Genomic DNA, 25,934 nt, shown 5'->3' with positions numbered 1-25,934 from the left:
TCGAGTGTGTGAGACACTGCGTGTGACACAGTGTGTGACTCGGTGAGTGTGATTGTGACAGGGAGCGTGTGGCACTGCGAGGGCGTGTGACACAGGCCGTGACACTGCTCGGCTTCGCGGGGTAGGGACCCATGTGACTGTGTGAATGTGTGTATGTCACTGGTAAATGTGTCGGGGTCACAGCTCCATGCCGCCCAGAGGGCAGGTGATTGAGGGACCCTCTAATAGCCCGAGCTTAGGCGCATCACCTCATCCTCACACTTGTATATCTCCCCAATCCTCATTCTAGAGGAGCCCCCTTGGTCCCGTTACCCTCCCCCTCCCACGGTCCCCTCCATAGCCCCACCCCCAAGACTTGCTGCGGCCACCGACGCTGACCGCTCTGCGGCTTCGGCCAGAGGGGGAGGGGTGGACTTCCCCTGAGCGCAGTGAGAAGGGAGGGCCATTCGGGGTGATCTGGGGGTCTGGGCGGGAAGAAGGTGGATCTGGAGGAGCAGATGCCCAGAAAAGAAGGCACCGGGGGAGACATATCCCGTGCCTCCACTTCCCAGGGGGGCAGGGTAGGGGACAGGTGTTTGAGTGAGGTTAGGAAAGGAATTCGGGAGGGGTCCCAGATGGGGGCACGGGTGGGATAAGTGTAAACTGAAGAGCCAGGGAGGGGGACGATCTGTGTATACGGGCCTCGGGTAGGGGAGAGATAGCCAAAGGGGTCCTGGCTTTGGGGAGCGGTGCTGGGGTCCCCTCCCAGCAGGACCAGAGCGGTCCCGAGCTCCACCTCCCGGCCGTGTTTGGAGGGGGAGGGGGCAGGGAGGCGGGAGGGAGGCAGGCGGGCGGGCCAGGAGGGAGGGGGGGGCAGGGAGGGGGCGGGCCCGGCTGTGCTCTCCGTTCGCCGTTGGCTCCGCCACCGCTGCCGCCACCACCGCCGCCTCACACACTCGGGGAGCGGGAGCGCGGCGCGGACGCGAAGCCGCCGGGGCTGCTGTGCCCAAAGCCAGCCGGAGCCGAGCCTGAACCGCAGCGCCAGCCAGAGCCGTGCCGTGCCGAGCCGCAGCCCGGGCCGGGGCCGGTGGCGGCTCATGGACTGCAGGGCCCGCGGCCTGCGCTGCCCAGAGGCGGGTAAGGATCGGTGGCGGTGGAGGCGGTGGTGGCTCCCGGCCGGGAGCGGCCATGGCTGGCGGGAGCCGAGGGAGGGGCGCTCGGCCGAGCGAGGCCACGGGGGCCCGGTCGGTGCTCAGCGCGCCGGGGCTGAGGTGGGGGCGGTTGGGGTTGCGGCTGGGGCACCCTGGCCTCCAAGGTCCGCCGCAAAAAGCCGAGAGGAGAGCGGGTGCTGGACTGGGCTCCAGCCTGGGCGCCCTGCACCCTGGCGCGCTTGGAGCTGCGGGGATAAGGGGGCTCCAGCCGCGCGAGGGATGGAGATGGCCTGGGGCAAGTCCGCAGCCCCCAGTTGGGGGGGGCCGTCCCCGAGGATGTAGCAAGCAAGGACCCTCATTCACAACGCACACACACACACACACACACACACACACACACACACACACACACACTTGTTGGGCGACCAGCTCGGATTACTCAGGCGCTTCCAGCTCCCCGCGGGCACCCGGAGGACCAGACCACGGACATATGTACACACATACATACATATGTGCACACAGGCATACCTCCCGCACACCAGCGCCCACTGGGGCACCGTCAGTAGCTCACAATCTGCTTCAGCTTCTGCATGCTCAGCAGCACGGACACAGAACCCGTGGCCATACAGAACAACAAAACACAACCGGGTGTGACATTCGGCGACATGGACACACAAACGCAATCTCATGCCCTCACATACGAGTGTCACGGCCACAGTTCGCTAGATGAACACTCAAAACCCAGCCCCGCACACACATATTCCTTTAAGGCACACACCCTAACAAATTCTGTTACACTCCTTGGCCAGAACACAGGTACACAACACATGTCTCGCTTGCACCCCTCGACTGCACCCATAAACACAGAACCCAGTGTTTCAGCACACTCCTTGACGGCACACGCCCTAACACAGCAAGTGGCACCCACAGCAGCGCCTCACGGGCACAAACACAGAATCTACTGCTTCACACATCTTAACACTGGGTGTCACACACACCTTCCACCAACAGTGTCACATTACACCTTGCAGCGTATACACACAAACATACACGCTCTGTCCCTCTCCCTCGGAGGCCAGATTCCGTCAGGGGAAGCCGCCGGGCCACCCGGAGGGCCCCTAGCGCCCCTTTCCCCTTAGCGCCGGACAGTGAGTGTAAATTTCGGCCCAGCGGGAACCCTAGGGGCTGGCCGGACCTGCTTCCCTGCCGGCGCCTCCCCACCCCCACTCCGGGGCCAGCCGGCCGGCCGGGTATTCCCGGAACGAGCTGGACCTGGCAGGCCGCGCCAACCCGCCTCCCCGGAGCTCCAGGGCCCTAGGTCCCTTTGCAGAGGGTGCAAGCCTTGGGCGGTGTTTGCGACCCTCTTCGGACCATTTAGCTGCGTTCTCCGAACCACCTGGATCCCCAGCACACCTGGGGCCCACACACCTGTGTTCCTCTCACACCCGGGCGTCCTCTCCGCCGGGTCGCGGCTGCAGGCCAGAGTCGTGTGTGCGGGCAAGGCCCTGGGACCAGGAGGGCACGCGCGCGGCACGCGCAGGATCACAACTGGCAGGCGAGAAGGACTCGCACCCCTTCCCCCCAGCTACCCTCGGGAGCCCAGACTTCTGGCCTCAGTTTTTCAGCAGTGGTCGGAGACCATTCCTCTAGCAGGTAATATTCGGGGCTGCTTTGAGGTCTTTGACGATTGAGAGTGGGGCAAAGCCCCCTTTTCCGCCGTCCGCTAGAGGGTCCGTTTTACGAGTATTTCTCCTCCGGGCCGGGCTCGCTGCTTTGTGATTCCGGCGCTGGCTCCCTCCCCGCCCCCTCCCTGCGCCCGCTGAGCGGCTCCAGCCGACGCCGGCTTGCGGGGGTCCCTAGGCTGAGGCCCGAGAGGCGGAGGAGGAGGGAGTCCCCGCGGCGGCCCCTGGGGCGGGGGGCACCAGGGGCCCGCCGGTGAGGCGCGTTCTCGCCGCGCTCGCGCCTCGCCCTGAGCTCGGGAAGGCCCGGCGTCGCCCTGCTGAGGGTGGGGGTGGGGTGGGGCCGGCCGAGCCGGAGGCTGGCGGAGAACAGCCGCCGTCCCATCTCCCCCGACACACTGTCCCGCGTCCTCTGGGAGGAGATGCCCCGCGCGCAGGAGGTGTACGGGGAGCGCCCGCTGACCGCGGCGGTGTAGGCTGGGGTCTGCCCCGGCCGGCAGAGTCCAGGATGTCGTGCCGGAAAACGCCGAGAGCCTTCCATTACCTGCTCTGGGCCAACCCTTGGTAGCTGCCAGGAAGGAGAGCGCGCAGAAGGTGTTTGTGACAGCCCAGAGGTGTAGGTGTGTGTGGGGTGGGGGTGTGTTACTTTCTTGACGTGGCGGTCTGGGAGGATTGAAATATGTAATTACGACCAGACCAGGGGATGGAGTGGAATCGAGGAGAGAGCGATGAGAGGGGCCTCCAGAGACTGCCAGGGGCGGGGTGGTAGGGGAGCAGGTCTGGTTTCAGTTCTGGCTGCATTTAGTTTCTTCCGTTCCCTCCCACCCAATCCCCAATTCCAAAAGGGATTTCAGCTGGAAAGGGGGGTCTTGCTGGTAAGGCGTTCTCCTGGCAGACGGGCTGCTGCTGTGGCTACTTGGTCAGGGGAGCTGGGCTAGGTAGAGATAGTGAGCTAACTGCTGCGGAGAGTGGGTGGAAGGGTCAGGAGAAGGTCTGCAAGGGTGGGGGGAGGAGCTGAGCAGGAGTCAAGGCTGGGGGCAGAGGAGATGGGAAAGGAGGAGGCCCTTCTAATACGGGTGAGGTCTGCCCCTACCATGAGAGAGGATAGTTGGTGCTGCAGAGAGAGATTCTTTCAACCATGTATTGAGCACCTACTGTCTGCTAGGGCCCATGGTGGGTGATGAGGATGCAGTACTGTAGTAAGATAGACACCATCCTTGCCTTCATAGGTCTTCCCAACTGGCAGGGGATTGGCTCACTTATTTATTGAACCAATAAGCACCTACTGTTTGCCTGATGTTGGAAATAAAGTGCTCTATTCGGTGATGGAAAGCTATCTGTCTTTTACAATGTAATAGACCTTAATGCATCAGCTCTCATTCAATCCTCCCAAATAACTTCAAGAGGCAGGATTATTTCCATTTCACAATATGGAAATATGTTCAGAGAGGTGAAGTCACTTGGCCAAGGTCACACAGCTAGGAAGTGGTGGAACCAGGGTTTGAACCCCGACAATCTGACTCAGAATGCAGGTGCCTGGAAACCCTGCAGAGGCTAACAGAGGGTTGTGAAAAAGAAGGGAGAGGAGCTGAGGGCTGTGCACTTATTCACTGTGGGAAGCCTCTGAACAGCTCCACCCCACACAGCCCAGCTTGCTTACCCTCCTCTCCCAGATGTTTGCTATGTCCCTTGGTGTTTTGTGCCCACAGTGGTGGTGACTGTTGTGTAACAGTGCGGGAGTGAGGGTCAGGGCTGACCTGGCCTCTGGGACAGTGATGTCTGCCCCCGTGTGTTTCCTCTCTGGCCACAGCATTCAGCAGGAAATGGCCCCTGATCCCCGAAGTGGGCTGTCAATGAAGGTTCCAGGTGAAGCCTCACCACTGTTCTCCTTCCTCCCCAGATGTTGACACAGACGGCGTTTTCCTTGGCCTTCCCTGGACTCTGCCCCCTCACACCTCACTGTGCTCCTCTGGCCTGAGAAGAATGAGTCACTGTCCCTACTGAGGCTCTGGCTTCTCAGGGTCCTGGGTGCCCAATGTCGCTAGGTGGAGGTGGGGACACCCCTGCCGGGAAGGCAGCCAATGCCTAGGGAAGGGCAGATAAGGCACTAATCGCTTCAAAGGCTGCCGTCTGGGACTAATGACTCCCACCAACCAACCACCAGGACAAAGTTCAGAGATGGTGGGAGCAGGGCGTAGGAAAGGCCGCCTCACTGCTACTCCTGGCTGTTCTGTCTCTCTCTCTGCATCCTGGGAGGCCTGGGTTCCTTCGGACCTTGAACCCTAGGCTCTCTTATTTCTCTTTCACTCCTTGCCCTGCAGGTTTGGCAGCCCAGGGATTGCGTGTGTGTGTGTGTGTGTGTGTGTGTGTGTGTGTGTGTTGGCGGGGGTCGGGGGGGGGCGGCAGGGGTGGTACATAGCAACCACTGATTTCCATTGATTTCCCTTCCCCCATCCAGCCTTTTCCCAACTCACGTGAGGAGGCATTCTTATTTCTCAAATCCCAACTCTTCTGCTTACTACTTCTGTGACCTAAGGCAATTATTATTTCTGAGCCTCAGTTTTATCATCTGTACTATGGGGAGCCATAAATTAATAATAAATAGTACCCATTTCAGTGGGCTGGGAGGATTAGATGGGAAATGGATGTAAATGTAGTAAAATCTCTGGGGGAGTGTTAGTTGGGTTGATGATGATAGTGAGGAGAGTGATGATGATAATAAAGGTGATGATAATAGAATTTATACTTCTTTCTTAACTCCAAAGACCTAGAGTACCTCAAAGTTGTTCCCAGAAGGTTCCTGACCCTTGCTGCCTCCACCTTGCTGCCTGGGGGTTTCTCCAGGTCCCTCTTCCAGAATCAGAATTCCTAAGGGTGGAGCCAGATAATACTCATTTTAAAGGAACTCTCCAGGTGCTTAAAGAGCCTAAACCCTCTTCAGCTCTTATTGGGCAACCTACTCTGGGCAACCCTCCCCCAAACCCATTTCCCCCCCAAATTCCTCCTTCCTCCCAGGAAACCGCCCCCCCCCCCGCCCCCAACCTTCCTTGCCTTGGATATTCCCTTTTGGTTTTCTTCCCAACTCAGAAGTTAGATGCCACAATCCTTTCCTGACCCCTAAGTGTGACAGGGTGAGTGAGAGAATGTGTATGAGAGTTAGGGGGCAGGCGTGGGGAGGGGGGATGTGGGGAGAATGTGTCACAAGCATGCTATGTTTGTGCTGCCTGGAAGGCCTGAGGGGTTAGAGCCCCTGGTTGTGACCCAAGATAGGGAAGGAAGCCCCCAAGGTCAGTGCTTAATCTGTAGCTCTTAGAGCGGCTACAAATCAAAGAATTTGTAGCCAAAATTTGTGAGTGTTCATTTTTCTTGGAAGAATCTGCTGTGTGGTTTCATAAAATTCATAAAGGGGAATGTAACCCAAAAAGGTTACCAACCGTTGATCTGGAGGGAGTGAGTGGAGGCAGGCCGGCACTGCTTTATTTCTCCTCTTTGTCATGTTTAGGGTAACTCCCAAGTAACCCCCACCCTGCCAAGACTTCTGCATGGAATTGGTGCTCACAATGATCCCATGTTGTGTGTGTGCTGTGCACGGGAGGGCAGGATAAGGCGCCCAGAAGGGAATGAGGTTCTTTGGAGACAGGTGTGTTTGGGTTGAGGCTTGATGGTAAGATGAGCCCAGTGCCAGGTCCATGCAGAGAGAGGGGAAATGGCTGGAGGGTGGATCCAAATACAGCATCAGATAAATTCCTCCCTCCTTTAAAGAGATTAAGATTGCTGCTGGGAACAAACACACACACTAATCTGATAACAGCCTCACAGGCGTTGAGCCTATTAGTGCGAGGAGTGACCAGGGAGGGGGCTGTGTTTGTATAAGGAATCTGCATTCAATGACCATTTGCTGAGAGTCTGCTAGGGACCTACACAGAGAAGGATTAAATCAGACCCCAGGGAGTTCTCAGTGGAGTAGGGAAATTGGGCAAGAAAACAAGCAGTGACCATACAGAAAGTTCCAGGATAGGCTAAGCCTGAGAGGTAAAATAATCACAGTCATTCCTGAGCTGTTACTGAGTACCTACAGTGTGCAGGGTCCAGGGCAAGGCCCTGAGGATGTAGGAGTAAACAAAGCAGAGGCTCTCCCAGTCTCCGCTCACAGTCTTATAGGAAAGAGAAACAATTCACAAGTTATTTCCCAAACAGATACTTAACTACAATTGTGAGTGCTTTGAGGGAGCATTTGTTGAATACTCACTGTGCTAGGCATTTAGCCCACATGATCTCAAACTCCCTAGGAAAGAGGTAGTATTATCCCCATTTTACAGATAAGGAAACTGAGGCTCTAAGTCAATTGCTCCAGCTCACGCAGTCAGAAAGTGGGCAGCTGGGGTTTGCCTCAGACTGTCTGATGTCACAGTCCCTGCTCTTCTCCACCCTGCTGCCTTACATCTGTCAAATGGGTACAGCCCAACAAAAATGACAAATAGTCCTTGAGTTAGAACCATTGTCAGCTCCACAATGACAGATTGCATCTGTCTTGTTCACTGCTGTGTCCCACTGCCCAGGATAGAGCCTGGAATGTTGTAAGTGCCCAATAAACGTTCACTGAATGCATGAATGAGCACCTATAGTACGCCCAGCTCTGTGAAGGTGAATGGGTGGGGGCTGGGGGATGACTGTAGGGAGCCCCGTCCCTTCCTTCGGGATGCTTGGAGAGGAATAAGTGCAGAAAACACAGGAATAAGTGCACAATAACTGGGATTGAACAACACGGGCGGGCGGTGTCCCAGGCTGCACAGTGATTCATTGCCATGGGATTGGGACACACAATAAGTGGCTGTGAGTTGGAGGAAGGAGAGGTCACCGAGGGCTGAAGAGGCCTGGGAAGGCTTCCTGGGTGACCAGAACCTGCCTTCAGTGGGGTGGGTGTGGCCTGTGACAGGGCCTGGGGTGGGATTTCCAGGAGTGTGTGTGAGGCACATACTCCAGGAGCTAGGGAAGGGAGATTGAGCCTGAGCCTCTGCTGAAAGTACTGGGCTGAAGACTTTGGATTTGAATAGAAGGGCTGGCCGTGGTCGTGGTAGTGCTGGAGAGGAGGAGGGAGTCAAGACTGGGACTTAGCTGGAGGGTCTGGCTGGGGTCTGCTGATGCACAGCTCAAAGCTGGGGGAGATGGGCAGAAGAAGCAGGCTCTTGTGGTGATGGCGGTGCAGCTTGTGGTTGGCTGGGGCATACAGGCCTCTAACTGGAAGGATGTGGGGGTGGGCGGGGAGAGGCAGGTATGAGATGGGACTGGACCGATTAAGCAGGGGAGGGGCCAGATGTTCACTGAGAGACTGAGCAGGGGTATGGGGAGTGGTCAGGGCAAGGCTGCTGGTGTTATTGGCAGCTCTGTCCCAGTTAGACCTGCTGGGCTCCTAGTTGCTAAGGATAGGCTGGGGCAGCTCCCAATGCCAATTCCAGGGCTAGTCAGCTCTGACCACAGTCCTGACTCCAGTCTTGACGTCTACTCTCTCCTTCCACATACCTGCCCGTGTCTCTCCTCCCCCCCACCCCCAACCCTGGTGGAGAGGGAGGGTAGAGGAGCCCCGGGAACTGTGTGTGTACACACAGGTGTGAGTGCCCAGGGGCATGTGTGTTTGGAAGGGAGTCGGGAAGGGCTAACACCTACTCCACAACCCTAACCGTTTTCAAGCCTTGATTGGTGCCCAGTCCAAGCTGGCCCTTCATGAGGGTGGGGACATTGGGCACTAGGGTGATTACTGTCAGGAGAAAGGGATTTGAGATGTCCTACCTCCTGTGCGTACACTGACTTGGCATCTCAGAAGGGAGAGGAACGTGACGTCATCCCTTCTCCCTGCAGCCAACGTGAGTGGCCCTCAGTGTGGGCGGCGATGATCCGGGGTCTGGGGAATGTGAGGGTACCTGCGTCTCTCTCCTACCTTGTAATGTGGCGGTGGGGTGGGTTGGGGGTTGCTCCTGGTCTCACCCTTCCGCTTGCTGTCTCTCCCTATCTCAGTATCAGGGTAATTAGCATGGGTGACTATGGCAGGCAGGATGCTGGTGAGAAGGAGGTGTTGGGCAAAGCACAGAGTAGAGAGCAGGGAGGGAGGGAGGGAGGGAGTGTCAGGTGGGTCAGGGCGTTCCATGGGCAGGAACTGCTCTAGACCTGCTCCTCCAGCTGGGGCAGACACCACTGCTACACCAGCTGTGGGTGAGACTCAGGATTCTGGGTCCTGGAATCAGCGTTCTGTACTGGGGCAGAGCTCTCTCCTGGGAGATCAGTGTGTAGGTGGCAGAGGGGGAGTCGGGGGCTGGCTCTGGGCAGCCCTCAGGGCCTGGGCTCTCCTCCCAGCTGACCCCCTGTTTTGTCTCCCTCGCTTACAGCCCTCCTGATTCTGGAGCCTGCCCGGATGGGGTCCCTGAGGCACAGCCCAGGCCCTGGGGGGCAACGGTTGCTGCTGCCTGCCTTGCTGCTGGCACTTCTGCTGCTGCTGGCTCCATCCCCAGGCCATGCCACTCGGGTGGTGTACAAGGTGCCAGAGGAACAACCGCCCAACACCCTCATTGGGAGCCTCGCAGCCGATTATGGTTTTCCAGACGTGGGCCACCTATACAAACTAGAAGTAGGCGCCCCGTACCTGCGGGTGGATGGCAAGACAGGCGACATCTTTACCACGGAGACCTCTATCGACCGCGAGGGGCTCCGTGAATGCCAGAACCAGCTCCCTGGTGAGCCCTGCATCCTGGAGTTTGAGGTGTCTATCACGGACCTTGTGCAGAATGGCAGCCCCCGGCTGCTAGAGGGCCAGATAGAGGTCCAGGACATCAATGACAACACGCCCAACTTCGCCTCACCAGTCATCACGCTGCCCATCCCCGAGAACACCAACATTGGCTCACTCTTCCCCATCCCGGTGGCTTCGGACCGCGATGCTGGCCCCAATGGTGTGGCATCCTATGAGCTGCAGGTGGGGCCCGAGGCCCAGGAGCTATTTGGGCTGCAGGTGGCAGAGGACCAGGACGGAAAGCAGCCGCAGCTCATCGTGATGGGCAACCTGGACCGGGAGCGCTTGGACTCGTATGACCTCACTATCAAGGTGCAGGATGGTGGCAACCCCCCACGCGCCAGCAGCGCCCTGCTGCGAGTCACCGTGCTCGACACCAATGACAATGCCCCCAAGTTCGAGCGGCCATCCTACGAGGCTGAGCTGTCTGAGAACAGCCCCATAGGACACTCGGTCATCCAGGTGAGAGGCCCCTCCATCTAACTGTCAGGGTGACCCACATTTAGAAATGGGAGCCCACCCCAACCTCGTGAGAGTTTCCTTCACTTAAGGGCAAGATGGCCAAGATATTGTGGTGAGATCTCTTTTCCCCAGCGCCCACCTGGTGAGACCTTCCCACAAGTCCACCACACCCCAGCAGGGGATTTACTTTCCTCTGTCAAGCTATTCAGGTGACAGTGACATAGCATATGAACAGTGATCCCCCCATCCCCGAGGCAGACTCAAGCTGGAGAAACCTCTGCAAAGTGAAACCCCCTCCCAAGTCAAATGATATCCTCCTCCCCAGCCAAGTGAGCTGAGCTGGAACAAGTGAACCGCCTTTTGTCCAAGTAGAATCTCTCCAGAGATGAGAATGTCTTCCCAACCAGGGGCCCTTTAGCCACATATGAGTTTCCTGAGGCTGGAGGACAGAGCCTTGCTTTGCCCATCCCTGACAGTCAAATGAGATCATTTTAGCCAGGTGAGTCCTCAGAATTCTAGAAAACTGTACACAGATGTCTATACACCCACCTCCTCCCCTAGGCACTGTGTGCCCATGGGTGTGGGGTGCTGGGCACGGTACGGGGGGTCGGTGGCCTCTGCTGAAGCTCTCAACACCCCTCTCGATGGGAACTGCCCCAGGGGCTGGGCAGCTTGGTGGGGTCAGGGCCTGGGAGAGAGCAAAGAAAGCGTCCCTGCAGACAGGTGGGCGTATCTCCCACTGTCATCTCAGCCCTGGCCTCCTGCCAGCCCCGGCTCCTTTCTCCTTCCCCATGGGCTGAAGCTGTCTGTCTTTGATATGAGGGAGCTGAGGAGGGCTCAGCCTGCCCTGCACACCGTTACCCATCCTGGGAAACCCTTCGTCCCAAGTCCTCAAGCTGAAGCAGGGCACGGGGAGGAGTTTTGGCCTTTTTTTAGAGGCTGATGGACTGGAACCTGTAGAAGAGAGACTGAGAAAGAAAAGGGAGACAGTCTGGGATGGCGAATAATAATAGCCTAGGTGCCAGGCACTGTTCTGAATACATTATGTGTATTATATCATTTAATCTCCACAGTACAATGTAAGCATTATCCCCATTTTGCAGATGGGGAACTGAGCCCACAGAGATTAGGAAACTTGCCTGGTAACACCCACCTGATGTGTTCAGATTCCACCTTGGCCACATCCAACATTTTGGCTTCAGAGCCCATGTGTGTAAGAGCTGGGAAGTGGGATGAAGCAGGAGAATGGGGCAGAGATGAGGCTATAGGTAGACAGAGCAGAAAAGGGAGGATGGGAGAGAGCCAGCAGTGGGAAAGAGGCAGAAGGAGAACTGAGCAAGATGGGAGGGAAAGAGAGACAGAAGTCAAGAGTCAGAGACAGAGACAAAGAGAGGTAAGATGGCAAGAGAGGCAGACAGGGAGGTGGGTGACCAATCTAGAGACAGGGAGACAGTGGGAATCATAATGAAAAAGTTGGCGACAGACTGGGGGAACAGGAGCATGGAGGGGCGAGGAGAAACCATTAGAGGGGTGAGCAGAGACCAGGTAGCTCACCAGTGTTTTCACTGTCAAAAAAATCCTGATGGGAAGGAAAGGAGACTAGCAGTTGCCTGAGGGCCTGCTAGGTGCAATGCCCAATACTGTGTCAGCACCGATTTTTAGAGATGGATGGACAAAAAGAGGGATAAAGGCTATTTAGGGAGCACTTGCCATGTGCCAGGCAGTGTTACGCATTTTTACACTTATCATCCCATTTAATCCTCACCACAACCCCATTAAATAGGTTCTATTATTATCCCCATTTTACACATTTGTAGACTGAGGCTTGAGGATGTTAGATAATTGGCCCAAGGCCTCATAGTTGGGAAGTGGCGGAGCTGGGATTTGAACCTAGGACTCTTGCTCCGCTCCCCAGAGACTCTGCCAAGTTGCGCCTATCCTGTCTACCCCCTCCCCCCTCCTCCCCCACCCCCGCCCATACTGCCATCACATTCTGTTGGGCTGTGACCTAACTCCAACCCTCTTGTTTCTCCCTGACCAGTGCTACCTCATGACCATTCCCACCTGGCTCCTGTTGCCCCATTACCACCCATGTTTGTATAGACTTGGGCCGAGTGTGTGTCGGTCTTGGCGTGGGAGGACGTGCCCACTGCAAAGGGACAGACAGTTCATTGTGTGATGCTGGGAGCCCAGCCCGCTGCCAGCAGGCTCTGTGGCCTGCACCAGCCCCTCCCTCCTGGCCGCAGGCTCGGCTGGATTCCTCAAGTTGATGCCTAGCCAGCACCAGCCCTGGGAGGGGAAGAGAGATGAAACAGGTTTCCCCGGTTTTGACAGAGTAGTGACCTGGCCTGGCCCTGGCGGGCTCCCTCTGACCCACATCCCTACCTGGCTCCTTTCAAAAAAGAAATCCCCTCACCTGTGGCCTCCAGAGGGGCACGTGGGTCTCCATTCGTGCGCCAATAGACACGTGCATAAACACATACCTTCTCACATAATCACAACACGTGTGTGTGCATGCATGCATGTTGCACACATATGTCATGCATACACACCATCTCTACTATTCACACCTTTCCAGCTCTTCAGAAGGGTTTGAAGGCCAGTTTAATTGGGTGGAAGGGCTGCCCTAGTTGCTAATTGGATCCTCATCCCCATATTTGGGCGGACTAGTATAGGAGTGATAAGTAGAGTTCAATTCTGCCCTGTCCCATCTCTAGTAGTAGCTTGTAGCACCACTGAGGATTTGTGGGCTGTATCTGTGCTCTTCAGGGAAAAAGATCAGTAATATATGCCAAAGTGTCAGGATTGGGAAAAGGGCAGGGCATGCGTGTGCTGCTTTTGGAAAGGGTGCCTTGTTAGATTAGTTGTGTCTGCCATGTTCGTTGGAAAGGCAGCAATGTGTCCCTTAATTTGTTATCCCCAAACTAACCCAGCCCTGTTTTCCTTGTTTATTCCCCCTGCCCTGTAGGTGAAGGCCAATGACTCCGACCAAGGTGCCAACGCAGAGATCGACTACACGTTCCACCAGGTGCCCGAAGTTGTGAGGCGTCTTCTGAGACTGGACAGGAACACGGGACTTATCACTGTGCAGGGCCCCGTGGACCGCGAGGACCTAAGCACCCTGCGCTTCTCGGTGCTTGCCAAGGACCGAGGCACCAACCCCAAGAGTGCCCGAGCCCAAGTGGTGGTGACCGTGAAGGACATGAACGACAATGCCCCCACCATTGAAATCCGGGGCATAGGGCTGGTGACTCACCAAGACGGGATGGCTAACATCTCAGAGGATGTGGCAGAAGAGACAGCTGTGGCCCTGGTGCAGGTATCTGACCGAGATGAGGGAGAAAATGCAGCTGTCACCTGTGTGGTGGCAGGTGACGTGCCCTTCCAGCTCCGCCAGGCCAGTGACACGGGAAGTGACAGCAAGAAGAAGTACTTCCTGCAGACGACCACCCCGCTCGACTATGAGAAGGTCAAAGACTACACCATTGAGATTGTGGCCGTGGACTCTGGCAACCCCCCACTCTCGAGCACCAATTCCCTCAAGGTGCAGGTGGTGGATGTCAATGACAATGCACCTGTCTTCACCCAGAGCGTCACTGAGGTTGCCTTCCCAGAAAACAACAAGCCAGGTGAAGTGGTCGCTGAGGTCACTGCCAGTGATGCCGACTCGGGCTCCAATGCTGAGCTGGTTTACTCTCTGGAGCCTGAGCCGGCTGCCAAGGGCCTCTTCACCATCTCACCTGAAACTGGAGAGATCCGGGTGAAGACATCCCTTGATAGGGAACAGAGGGAAAGCTATGAGTTGAAGGTGGTGGCAGCCGACCGGGGCAGCCCCAGCCTCCAAGGCACAGCCACCGTCCTTGTCAACGTGCTGGACTGCAATGACAATGACCCCAAGTTTATGCTGAGTGGCTACAACTTCTCAGTGATGGAGAACATGCCGGCGCTGAGTCCAGTGGGCATGGTGACGGTCATTGATGGGGACAAGGGGGAGAATGCCCGGGTGCAGCTCACGGTGGAGCAGGACAATGGTGATTTTGTTATCCAGAACGGTACGGGCACCATCCTCTCCAGCCTGAGCTTCGATCGGGAGCAGCAAAGCACCTATACCTTCCAGCTGAAGGCGGTGGACGGCGGCGTCCCACCTCGCTCGGCTTACGTTGGCGTCACCATCAACGTGCTGGATGAGAATGACAATGCACCCTTTATCACCGCCCCTTCCAACACCTCCCACCGGCTGCTGACCCCGCAGACCCGTCTGGGTGAGACGGTCAGCCAGGTGACAGCTGAGGACATTGACTCTGGTGTCAACGCTGAGCTGACCTACAGCATCGCCGGTGGCAACCCTTACGGACTCTTCCAGATTGGGTCACATTCCGGTGCCATCACCCTGGAAAAGGAGATTGAGCGGCGCCACCACGGGCTGCACCGCTTAGTGGTGAAGGTCAGTGACCGTGGCAAGCCCCCTCGCTATGGCACAGCCTTGGTCCACTTGTATGTCAATGACACCCTGGCCAACCGCACCCTGCTGGAGACCCTGCTGGGCCACAGCCTGGACACGCCGCTGGACATCGACATTGCTGGGGATCCGGAATACGAGCGCTCCAAGCAGCGCAGCAACATCCTATTTGGCGTGGTGGCGGGTGTCGTGGCCGTGGCCTTGCTCATCGCCCTGGCCGTGCTCGTGCGCTACTGCCGGCAACGGGAGGCCAAGAGTGGCTACCAGGCTGGCAAGAAGGAGACCAAGGACCTGTATGCTCCCAAGCCCAGCAGCAAAGTTTCCAAGGGAAACAAAAGCAAGGGCAAGAAGAGCAAGTCTCCTAAGCCCGTGAAGCCGGTGGAGGACGAGGATGAGGCCGGGCTGCAGAAATCCCTCAAGTTCAACCTGATGAGCGATGCCCCTGGGGACAGCCCCCGCATCCACCTGCCCCTCAACTACCCACCAGGCAGCCCTGACCTCGGCCGCCACTATCGCTCTAATTCCCCGCTGCCTTCCATCCAGCTGCAGCCCCAGTCACCCTCCGCCTCCAAGAAGCACCAGGTGGTGCAGGACCTGCCGCCAGCCAACACTTTCGTAGGCACTGGGGACACGACGTCCACGGGCTCTGAGCAGTACTCCGACTACAGCTACCGCACCAACCCCCCCAAATACCCCAGCAAGCAGGTAGGCCAGCCCTTGCGGCTCAGCATGCCCCGGCCCCCACCCCACCCCTACCACGGGGCCATCTGGACCGAGGTGTGGGAGTGACAGAGCTGGTGTCTCGGGCCTGCCGTGCTCACCAGCCCAAGTCAGTGGTGGGAGGTGGAACCAAAGATCGGGGGACGCTGGGACCGCTGATGGCCCTGCTGCCTCACCCAGGCTTGGAGGGTCGGGCCGAATGAAAACTGAGGGTGTGCTCCGTGTCCCCCCCGCCCCCTCCGCACTGAGAGAGGCCTGTGACTTGTCACATCCTGGGACACTGGACCAGCTGCTGGGTCCTGCAGGTGGGGACTGATGGGTAGGTGAGCAGAAGGGTTTGGAGGCAGAAGCGGGGAGGGAAATGGAGAAGAAGTCTTCTCCAAACGTGGGTCTCTGTCTGAGACCAGCCATGGGTGCTTCTCTAGAGGGGAAAGGGGGAGACCTGGGGTCCTGGTGGGTAACCAGGTGGACGCTCTGTCAGGGAGGGGGGCCTCCCCATTTGTGCCTTCTCTGTGTACTGTGTGTCACCCTCTTCCCCACCCCAGACTCCTGGGGCTGGGCCCCAGTTCCCCTCCCCCAGCCCCAAACACTTTGCCCTGATAATAAAGTTCTCTATTTTTGGAGTTTTGGCTTCTTATTTTCCTGGAACTGAGAGAAGGAGCGAGAGAGACTGGAAACAGCCCTTTGTCCGATGTCCTGCCTCAGTTTCCCCATCCCTGCTCTTTGTCCCTTCCCACGTCCCAGACCTGCCCCTCTGCCCCAACCCTATCTTAATTGACCAGGCCCCTCCCCACCATGACCATGTCCATGTTTGGGGGAAGTGCCTTTCTGAGCAGGCTTCAAATGGAGCTGTCCAGCAGTGTGTCCCCCTCCCTCATGTTTGTGAGGCCTCCCTGGGAATGGCACCCTTTACCAAGAAAGCGGATGGAGATGCACCCAAGTCCTGCCCTTTCTCCGCTGGCTGAGACTTGACCTTTCCCATTTGTGCACATCGAGCATCTCCCAACAGAGGTCAGACCAGAGCAGCTGGTGGGGGTGGAGTGCAGCCTGGCTGCCTCAGGTGAAGGCAGAGAACCTCTTAATTATACCAGGCACCTTCCCTCCAGGCAAGATCTTCCCAAGTCCTTTTCCCAGCCTCTTCATCCCAATACCGCTCAACACCCAGCAATTAGCCTGCTCTGCCCTGTGTCTCCCCACCATGGTCACCAGTCTGGGCTGCCGGGAGGGAGGGCCCAGGGAGAAGGGAGGATATCCCCCAGTGCTATGGACTGACCTGCTCTGTATCCCCACTGCTGACCAGGGCTGAGGTGCCCTATCCGGCCCCCTCCCTTCCCTTCCTTCAGCTCCTTGCTCTGGCCACCCTGAGCTGCTAGCTCTCACTCACTCTCTCTCTCTCCGTCTCTCACTTCTTGCTCTCCTGGGTCTGCCCTGTCTCTGGCTGTGCCTGAGGAGGAGGCTAAAGTCTGGGTGAGGGGCCTCAGGTCCTGGGGGAGTCTCTGAGGCCAGAGGCAACCTGTCTCCATGGCGACTGAAGAGGCTTGAGACACTCCCAGAAGATCCAGGGCGCCAGCTCTCTGCTCTGATTCCGTCCACAAACTCCCCAATGCCCCGGAGTACCCGCAAAGTAAAAACTCCTAGGGGCTTTGGAGGAGTGGGGCATGGGGAAGTGAAATCTGGTTTCATCTCATTTCCCTTGGACAAATAAGCATCTCTAGGGTGACCTCCAGCAGCTCCTGACCAATCATTCTTTCTCTTTTGTTCCTCTCCTTGCTGCCACTGCCTCTCTCTTTCTTCTGTTCCTTTAGCTCCTTAATCTCTTTTTCTTTCTCAAGGTCTGAGGGATTATCCCTTACTCGGCTCCAGTCCAACCCATCCATGGAGCCACACTGAACATTCAAACACAACCAAACCACACCACCACTGTCATCATTAAAACACATAGGCTGAATCCCTACTGTGTGCTCAGCATAGTACTAGACCTTGAGGAAAAAATGGTCATATTTCTACAAGACATACAAGTAACAAGATGAGGCAGTTGAGAATCGTGGTGTCGATTCTCACCAGTGAGAAGTGCCATATATTAAAGCTTTTCCCAACTTGTTCTACCACTTCTGCCACTACTTGCTTCCATTTTTTTGAGTCTTTACAAGGTGCAACGTACCATGCTGAGCATTTTATGTGAATTAGCTCATCCACTGCTCATAACTCTTTGTGATGCAGGTCATTTTACAGAAGTGAAAGCTAGTTAGCGATGGAGTCAAATTCAAACACAAATCATCAGGAAATCTGATTGCCAGAGTCTGCTGTTTCCCGTTATGCTATATAAAAAAGGGGTTCCAAGATTAAGTTCACATTAACCTATTAAAGGCTCTGCAAAGCCTGCAAGAAGGGAAAAACCTGTTAAACTTTGTATAACTCTGGGTTTTCCAAATTTATTTGACCATGGTGCCCCCTCCCTTTCTTTGAGGCACATAGTATGAGAAAACGTGCATAGGACATGGGTGCATAGGACATGGGGGTGGGCTTCCGGGGGGGTGGAATGAGAACCTTGAGCCGGCTCTCCGTAAAGTGAGGAACAGGAGTTGAATGGGAGGCTGAGCCAACTCCCAAGGCGGGAGTGAGCGTGACCAAGCTGGAGGCAGGGAGAGGGCAGAAAGGGGATTCTGGCTGGAGTGGGGGGTATAGGAGGGAGCTGAGACAGGAGACTGGAAGACTGTAGGTTGTAGAGGACATAGATGCTTTGCCAAAAGTTCCTTAAGAAGAAGTGGGAGGCCCTGAAAGCTCATGAGTTTTGGATGAACTGAGTTTTAGAGAGTTTACTGGAGTGTATGGTGGATTTAAAGTGGGTAGAGGTGAAGGTTCAGGACTGCACCTCTAAGGTCTGAGCAAGGATGGTGGAAAAGGGCATGATGGATGGATGGATCAGGCTGACCTTCTGGAGAAATGACCCACAGGACTCAAGGGATAATTGGATATGGGATAGGGATGGGGAGTGAGTGGAGAGCTACCAGGATCCCCAGATAGATATCAACCTTCTGAGTCTGGGTGGTAGGATGATGAGATCATTGCCCATGCAGAAGCTGATTAAAGAAAAAGAATTTGGTTTCAGGCATGTTGAATCTGAAGGGTCCATAGGGACGGCCGACTGGAAATAACCAGCAAGGGTCTAGAACTTCTGGACTAGGGTCTGAGAGAGATTTTGGATCTAGGCTTTTTAAGATTTGATAGTCATAGAATTATAGGGAATATTTAGTGTTGAGTATGACCCAACCCTCCATTTTACAGAAAAGAATCATAGGAAAAAGACCAAGTGATGTGCCTAGGAGGCAGGACTGAAGCCTTGGATTACCAGGGACAGGTTCTGCAGGGAGGGAGGGCTGCTGGCTAATGTCTTAAAGAAAACTGGAAAGAAAAACACCCAACAGCCAGACTGCCCTGTGCCTCCCAGACCCTCCTGGAACCTATTCACTCCATCACCAGGTGGACGTGCTCCTTTACATCCTCCCAGCCCCAAATATCAGGTCAGTTTTGGGGATCTTGTCTATCATCACCCAGACCTTTCAGTGTTTTGGATCCCAACGTGGATCTCGAGAAGTGTTGCCTATGCCTGAAGGTGGGGTGGGAGCCAAGGTGGGAAGGCAGCTCCAAAGCTCCCTGTGCTGACAACCTCCCCTACCCCAGCTGCCTTGGATGGCACGGGAATTGTGTAGGGTATCAGGAGGGTGGGTCTGCAAACCTGGTACACCCTCCTTTGGCCATCTTGAGAACCTCCTATTGAGGGTTTTAAAGACAAAGCACCACAAAGTCTTAGAGGATTAGAAGGAGCCTGGAGACTCATCAGCAGGGCCCTGGGCCTGGGCTGCTCCCACCCCTAGCCTCCAGGGGCCCTGGGTCTGCGCCCTCCACAACTTCTAATTTCCGGTTGGCAGGAGAACCAGTGGTGGTCCCAGGTGGGTGTTTGGGGGATGGGCTGGTTGTACCGAGTGCCAAGCGGAGGTTGCCAGGTTCCTGGGATGATCATTAACCCGTGGCAGGCAGGCAGGGCTGCCATCTGGGAGCAGCCTGTCACTGTTGCCCTCCCCCCACCCCAGTCCCCGCTCCAAGCTCCTAAATCCTGGCTCTACCAAGCCAGCGGCCCCTCCCGGAAGCTCCTTCCTATTTCCTAGAAGGAGCGTCCATTCGAAGAAGCCAGCCTTCCGAATCCCTGACGGATGCTGGGCCCCTCCCCCTATGCCCAGGTCCTCCTGGGCCCTGCCCTCTCCAGTTAATACTGTTTCCTGATCTGGAGGACTGGGGAGTTTCCACTGTTCTGCTACCCCACCCCCAAGGTGCCCTGGTTTGTTATTAGGCTCCCTTTCCCTCTTCCCTCCCGCCTTTTTCCACTCCCAGGCCTCTCTGAAGGGGAACACAGTGGGCACCTGGGTGGGTGGGGACTCAGCAGGGAGTCCTGCCTATGGCATTACAGACCAGGGGTGAGGAACAGAAGATCAGAAAGAGGTTAGCACCCCACTGGATGGAGGCAATGAGAAGTTAACAGAGCAATGAGACAGGTGAGGAGCTGGAGTCTGGAGGGTGCTATTTGGAAATCAGGGAACTGTTCTGGTACTGGTGAGCTGTTTTGGAATTAGGAGTCTGTCCTGCTTTCAGAGAGCTGTTCTAAAAACTGGAGGCTTGCTGGTGTTTAGAGGCTATGCTGGAATTAGGGGAGTTGGCTGGTATTGTGCTGTTTTGGTGTTGGCTGTCTGGAATTAAACAGAGGCTGTGCCAGTACTGGGAAGCTGTGCTCTAACAAGCGGTTGTACTGGATTAAGCTTATTGTGCTGGCCTGGGGGCTGTCATAACACTGGGGCCTGTGCTGTGTTGGGACTTCCAGTGCGTGGTCCTGGCTGTCCTGGGAGCTGACCTAGAATCAAGGGGCAGTCCTCTGTTAAGGTCTCTGCTTTCTGGGGGGTTCTGCTGCGCTAGGGGCCTGGGCCTCTTCCTGGTTGCTGTTGAGGCCTAGAGGGCTAGGAGCTCTGGGGGTGGGCTTGGCTGGGGCTGTAGCCTGGTGCGGTGGTGGGCCCCGTGGCGCAGGCTGGCCGGCCGGCAGTGACACTCCCTCTCCCTGCAGTTACCTCACCGGCGCGTCACCTTCTCCGCCACCAGCCAGGCGCAGGAGCTGCAGGACCCGTCCCAGCACAGTTACTACGACAGTGGCCTGGAGGAGTCTGAGACGCCATCCAGCAAGTCATCCTCGGGGCCCCGACTCGGTCCCCTGGCTCTGCCTGAGGATCACTATGAGCGCACCACCCCCGATGGCAGCATAGGAGAGATGGAGCACCCCGAGAATGGTGAGGGGACCCCAGGAATGAGTAGAAGCCTGAGAGTGATGACAAGACCTTAGAAATAGCCTCCATCTCTTGAGCTGTCGTGTATTCAGCAGTGAACACTGTGCTGAGTGCTTTCTGGTATATATTCATTTAACCTTCACAACCGCTCTCTGATCTGAGAACTTTATTGTGCCCCCTTTACAGTGGGGGAAACGGAGGCTCAGAGAGGTTGAGTCACTTACCCAAAGTCATATACAGGAAGTGACAGAGCTGGGAGGGATTCAAACCCAGGCATCTCTGACTCCAAAGACTGAATTCAGCACTACTTTATTCTGCTTCCTGGGAACAGAGACCCTGAGAATGGGGGCCAGAGGGCTCAGGTAGTGGTGAGGGAACTTTGAGGGAATCTTGAGATAATGAGAGCTCAGAGGGCCTTGAGAAAAGGAAAGGGACCCTGGATGCTATGAGGAGCCCAGAGAAGGGTGTGATGATCCCCTGGCGGGAGAAGCAGGAGAGGGTTTGGCTGAGGAGAGGGAGTGGGGAGGCCTGGGGAGGGGAAAGGCTTGTGTGGGAGGGGCTTGGAGGGTGATGGCAGACGTGGGATCTGGGCTGGAGCAGAGGTCAGCATGGGACTGGATGGGGGGCGTGTTGTCAGAATGTATGTGTGTAGTGCGTGTGTGTGCGTGAAGGCACCTCTGGTGGCCCGTGGTGGGGAGACTAAATCAGCTTCCCCTTGGGATAGAAAGACTCTTGAGCTTAGAGCTATCCTCAGGTCTCGCCCCTCCCTCAGTCCAAACTCCCCCAGCCCGCCAAAAGATGAGAAGTTCCACACCTCACCCCTCAGGCCCAGGGCTCTTGTCTAACCTCCCAGGCCCCAGGTCTCAGAGTGCCCTCCATCTCCACCCTGCCCATCCATGCGCGATCTCACGCCCGTCTCGTCCTTTTTGTGCCCGCGCAGAGCCGGCTGGCCGGAGCAGGCCCTGAGGTGGACTGCCAGGTATGTGGGAGCTGCTCTGGGGTCTGGGGTCTGTGGGACTCGGCCCAGCACCCAGCCCCGCCCACCCAGTGCCCGTGCTCTGCTCCGTGCCACGTTGGGTCCCCCCACTCTGCCCTGAACTGAAGAGCCCCGGAGGGTTAACAACAGAGCTGTCCCCTCCTCACCTTGCACTGGCAGGAGGCCAAGCCAGGGTGAGTGGTGCCAGGGGAGTCCCCACCCTAGGTGGTGCCGCTCAGTCACATCCCTGGAGGGGGGCACCGCCTGGTACTGTCCCCAAGCGAGGGCGGGACAGGGGCAACTGTGACAGGAAGTACTCAAGGCCCAGACGTTCCCATGGAGACCCCCGCTGCCCAGCAACCACACTGGCTACTGCCGATGTCAGGCGGCCAACTTCTGTTCCCATGGGTGTTCTGGGCAGGGAGCCGGGGCAAGGCCAGGGGTGGTGGGTGGTGTAGGGGCCGGAGTGAGGCGGGGAGGGGCTGCATGAGCGTGCTTGTGGATATGTGAGTGTGTGCTTCTACGCAAACCCCTGGCTTTGTAGCAGGGCCTTGCTGTGCTGGGGTGGGGTGGGGCCCCAGGGCAACTGGGAGCATGGTGAGGCTGGAGGGGGCTCAGAAGGGAGGCATGTGCCCACCTTTGTCTGAGGATAGAGATGCCTGGTGTAGATTTGTGTGTCCACACCTCTCTGAGGGTAGGTGTGTGTGTGTGTGTGTGTGTGAGAGAGAGAGAGAGAGAGAGAGAGAGAGAGAGAGAGAGAGCAGTAGAGAGAGAAAGAGATTGTGTCTTTAATGAGGATGGGGGTTTCCTCACCCCTACCTGAGGGTAGATGTGCATGTTTCAGCCTGTCTGGAGATAGGTGACAGAGTGTGTAGATGGGGTGTGTATTTGTGCACCTGTCTGAGGGCAGATATGGTGGATGTGTGAGAAGAGAGCTGGAGGGTGGGTGAGGATGGAAAGAATGTATCTATTTAAGGATAGATGTGTGTGTGTGTGTGTGTGTGTGTGTGTGTGTGTGTGTGTGTGTGTGTGAGAGAGAGAGAGAGCAAGCATGCGGTGGATGGTGGGAGGGTGTGTGTCTATTTGAGGGTGTGTGTGCCTGTGAGCTCAGTGGGCAGGAAGGGGCGTGCACCCCTGTTCCAAGGCGGCATGGAGGCGCTGGTGGGAGGCTGTGGGGCAGAGCTGTGCGAGGCTGCCCTGCCTGAGGACCATCCTCCCCGCTCTCCCCTGCAGACCTGCGCCCTTTGCCTGACGTCGCCATGACGGGCACATGTACCCGGGAGTGCAGTGAGTTTGGCCACTCTGACACATGCTGGATGCCTGGCCAGTCGTCTCCCAGCCGCCGGACCAAGAGCAGCGCCCTCAAACTCTCCACCTTCGTGCCTTACCAGGACCGAGGAGGGCAGGAGCCTGCGGGCGCCGGCAGCCCCAGCCCCCCGGAAGACCGGAACACCAAAACGGCCCCCGTGCGCCTCCTGCCCTCCTACAGTGCCTTCTCCCACAGTAGCCATGATTCCTGCAAGGACTCGGCCACCTTGGAGGAAATCCCCCTGACCCAGACCTCGGACTTCCCACCTGCAGCCACACCGGCATCTGCCCAGACGGCCAAGCGCGAGATCTACCTGTGAGCCCCCTTCTGGCCAGCCGGCCATCCCTTCCCCAGCCACCGGCCAGCTCCCAGGCGGGCCCATGCCAGGGCCCCTGCTCCTGACCCCTCCAGCGTGGATTTCCTGGCCAGGGCCCTGAGTGGGGGGGTTACTGGCCTCATGACCACGCTGGCCCTTCCCCCATGCAGGGTCCAGGTCTTCTTCCCTCACTTCAGCCCCCAAACCCTAGGGAGCCCCCTCTTCCCCTTTATGGGGCTCCCCCCAGCTGATGCCCAAGAGGGCTCCTCTACAATGACTAGGCTCCAGTCCCTCGACTTCCAGGGGTCACCCCCTCACTTTGGGCAGATGGTAGAGTCAAGGGTGGGCAGCACACTTTTAACTCATTGTGTCCCACATGGCCAACCAGGGCGGGCATAGGATGTCCCCATTCCAGCCCTGCAGCAGGGCTGAACTGGGGAGCCCCTCTCCCTGGGAACTCCCAGAGGAAACTCTTGACTGCCAGGGCCTCCCTGAAGGGCTGTTGTTACCAAAGGTGGGGTGGGATGGCGGTGGGAGTGGGGCGGAGGCCTTGTCTTCCTGTACTGCTCCTGGGCTGGCCCACCTGCCTGCTGCATGCCCATGCCTGGTCCCATCTGGGCCCCCCCCTTCCCACTGGTCATGCAGTGTCTGTATATAAGGACCTTGGAATGACGTCCCCATTTCTGCCTGATTTGCAACTTTTCTTGTTGATGTTGTGTTGTCTCGGGGGACCCCTCTGGGGGGGGACCTGCCCTGCGCCCCCTCCTCCCTGCCGCAGTGCCCCCCACCCCAGGCCTCTATTGTTCCATGTTGTAAATACCCCTGGGGCTGTGGCAGGATGGGGGTGCCGGCCAGGGAAACAAGGGGGATGGGGGTGGGGATGGGGGAACACTCGCCTATCAGCAGAGCTGGGCTTTTATTTAATTTTTTTTAAGAATACAAATCTCTATTTTTTTGGAACTGTTGCGCTGTGCCCTGGGGTGGGGGGGATCCCCGCTCAGGCTGGCCCCCCACATCCAGATGAGCATCACGGAGGGGCCCTGAGGCTATGGGGGGCAGCTGGCCGGGGGTGGGGAGACTGTGCCTCTGGCCTGGTTGGGTGAGTTGGGAGCAGGAAGGTTTGCTCAGGGGGCAGCTGGTTGCTGCCCCCAGTAGGGGGTACCTGCCCCCTGCCCCCTCTCTGCACCCCGCCCCCCCAGCCCCTCCCATGACTGACCCGTCAGCCTGTAAAACCACCATTGCCTTGATCTCAGGGGGTGGGAAGGGCTGCCTCAGGGCACCCTGGGCTCCAGGCCCCCTTCTTCCAGTTGGGCTTCCCTTTGCCAGGGTCAGGGGTCCCGTGGCGTGGGGGGATCGGGGGGCAGAGAAGCCCAGTCAGCCATGATGAGGTGGGATTCTTTTCTTCACCTCAGGGGGCCAGGGTGTGAGGGGCATCCTGCAGAGGCCCCATCTCCCACTGTGGCCATCTCAAAGCCTCAGCCCCTCTTCCTTCCACAAACCCCCACTGCCTTGGCCCATACCTCTCCGGCTCCCCAGGGGCCCAGGCTGGGAGGCTGGAGACTCAGGGTACGGCCCTTGCTTGACCTAGTCTAAGCTTGGGGGGCGGCCCGAGGGTGGGAGGGGTGGGTACAGGCTGCTGGGTCGTCTGGTGCCTTTGGGAGCTGTGCTGCTGGAGTCTTGACTCCTGTAACCCCAGAGACCCCACCTCCACCCCTGAAAGCCAGGGGGCTGAAGAATCACCTTGTTCTCTGCTCCTTGCCCCTAACTTGGCTTGGGGTAACAGTGCTGGGAAGGAGAGCATTGTTAGGCTCATGGCCCCAGCATACACAGCCCTTCAGTGGAGGGCGGGGGGATGTAGAGTGGCCTGGGGTGGCAGCAACCAGGTCTAGGGATTGGCCAAAGGCTCCTTTCCCTGGGGGAGGCCCAGGAAGTGGGCTGGGGCTTGTTAAAGAGACAGCCCCTTACCCCTGCACAAACGGGGCAGGTGCAATAGTGGTGGAGTTGGTAACGTGAGGTGCCCAGCTGGTGGGTCAGTGGCCTCGAGGGCTATCCTGGGTCCTGGGGGTCAAGATTCTGGCAAGAAGATTGTATGAGGCCCATTTGCTTGGTGGAGAGGGTGGTCCAGACAGGAGGCATTCCTGGGGTCAGTGGACTTCCCCTGGAAGCCCCTGGTGGCCTGGGCACCCTGCCCTGGTCTCAGAGACCCCTGAGCACTAGGTGGAAGGGCAGAGGAGCATTTTGCACAATGGAGAAGCCAGAAGGAAGGGGGTGGCCCAGGTGGCTGGGAGGGCTGAGAAGCACAGAGGAGCCCTTCCCACAGGCAAAGGCAGAGCCCCTAGCCCCCTGGTTGGGGTTGGGGCACTGAGTCTGTCACCACCTGGGCACTTGAGAGGTGAAACCAAAGGTGGGCAGGGGATGGGTGACAGCACTGGGGACCACCCCTGTTGGTCCTAGGTCTGTGAAGCCCTTCCCCAATGCCTTGTGTCGCGTACAGTTTTATGTACAAATAGGCGACATTTGGCCAGAGGAGACCCCGCTCAAACCCAGCCTGACCCAGTCAGTGTCTTCCTAGAGGGGACCTAATCTGTCCCTACCCCCTACTTCAGAGCATGTCTCTTGGTAGGGGGAGGGTATATGGGGACATACTTCTCTCCTAGGGTCCCTGAAGCGTGTCTCACATCCCCGGGGGAGGGTCTCTGGGGCATCCCTCACCTCTGGGGGCTCCCTAGGCCCTATCTCTCCCCTTGGGAGTCTCTGGGGGGGGGCATGTATTCC

At 57.4% G+C, this 25,934-nt stretch overlaps 1 protein-coding gene across 8 annotated transcripts; it reads left to right on the top strand.

Moving 5' to 3' along the window:
* Positions 1-910: 910 nt before the first annotated feature.
* PCDH1 (protocadherin 1) lies at positions 911-24,019 on the top strand. 8 transcript variants are annotated; one of them, XM_082381893.1, is made up of 6 exons: positions 945-1,116; positions 9,190-10,052; positions 13,021-15,216; positions 20,342-20,561; positions 21,499-21,537; positions 22,768-22,873. In XM_082381893.1, the coding sequence occupies exons 1-5, from the start codon at positions 1,077-1,079 to the stop codon at positions 21,522-21,524; spliced, it is 3,345 nt and encodes a 1,114-aa protein (XP_082238019.1). In that variant the 5' UTR covers positions 945-1,076; the 3' UTR covers positions 21,525-21,537; positions 22,768-22,873. The 8 variants fall into 8 exon arrangements, 6 of the variants coding, with proteins under 6 accessions (XP_082238020.1, XP_082238019.1, XP_082238021.1 ...); XM_082381894.1 differs by lacking the exon at positions 21,499-21,537 and having other exon boundaries at positions 911-1,116; positions 22,768-24,019; XR_014241795.1 differs by lacking the exons at positions 21,499-21,537; positions 22,768-22,873 and adding an exon at positions 18,517-18,752 and having other exon boundaries at positions 20,342-20,396.
* Positions 24,020-25,934: the final 1,915 nt, after the last annotated feature.

This window comes from Balaenoptera borealis, assembly GCF_965194805.1.
Source record: "Balaenoptera borealis genome assembly, chromosome: 2".
Lineage (NCBI taxonomy): Eukaryota > Metazoa > Chordata > Mammalia > Artiodactyla > Balaenopteridae > Balaenoptera > Balaenoptera borealis.
The sequence above is the reverse complement of the archived record's forward strand: the minus strand, read 5'-3'. Positions and strand labels throughout refer to the sequence as shown.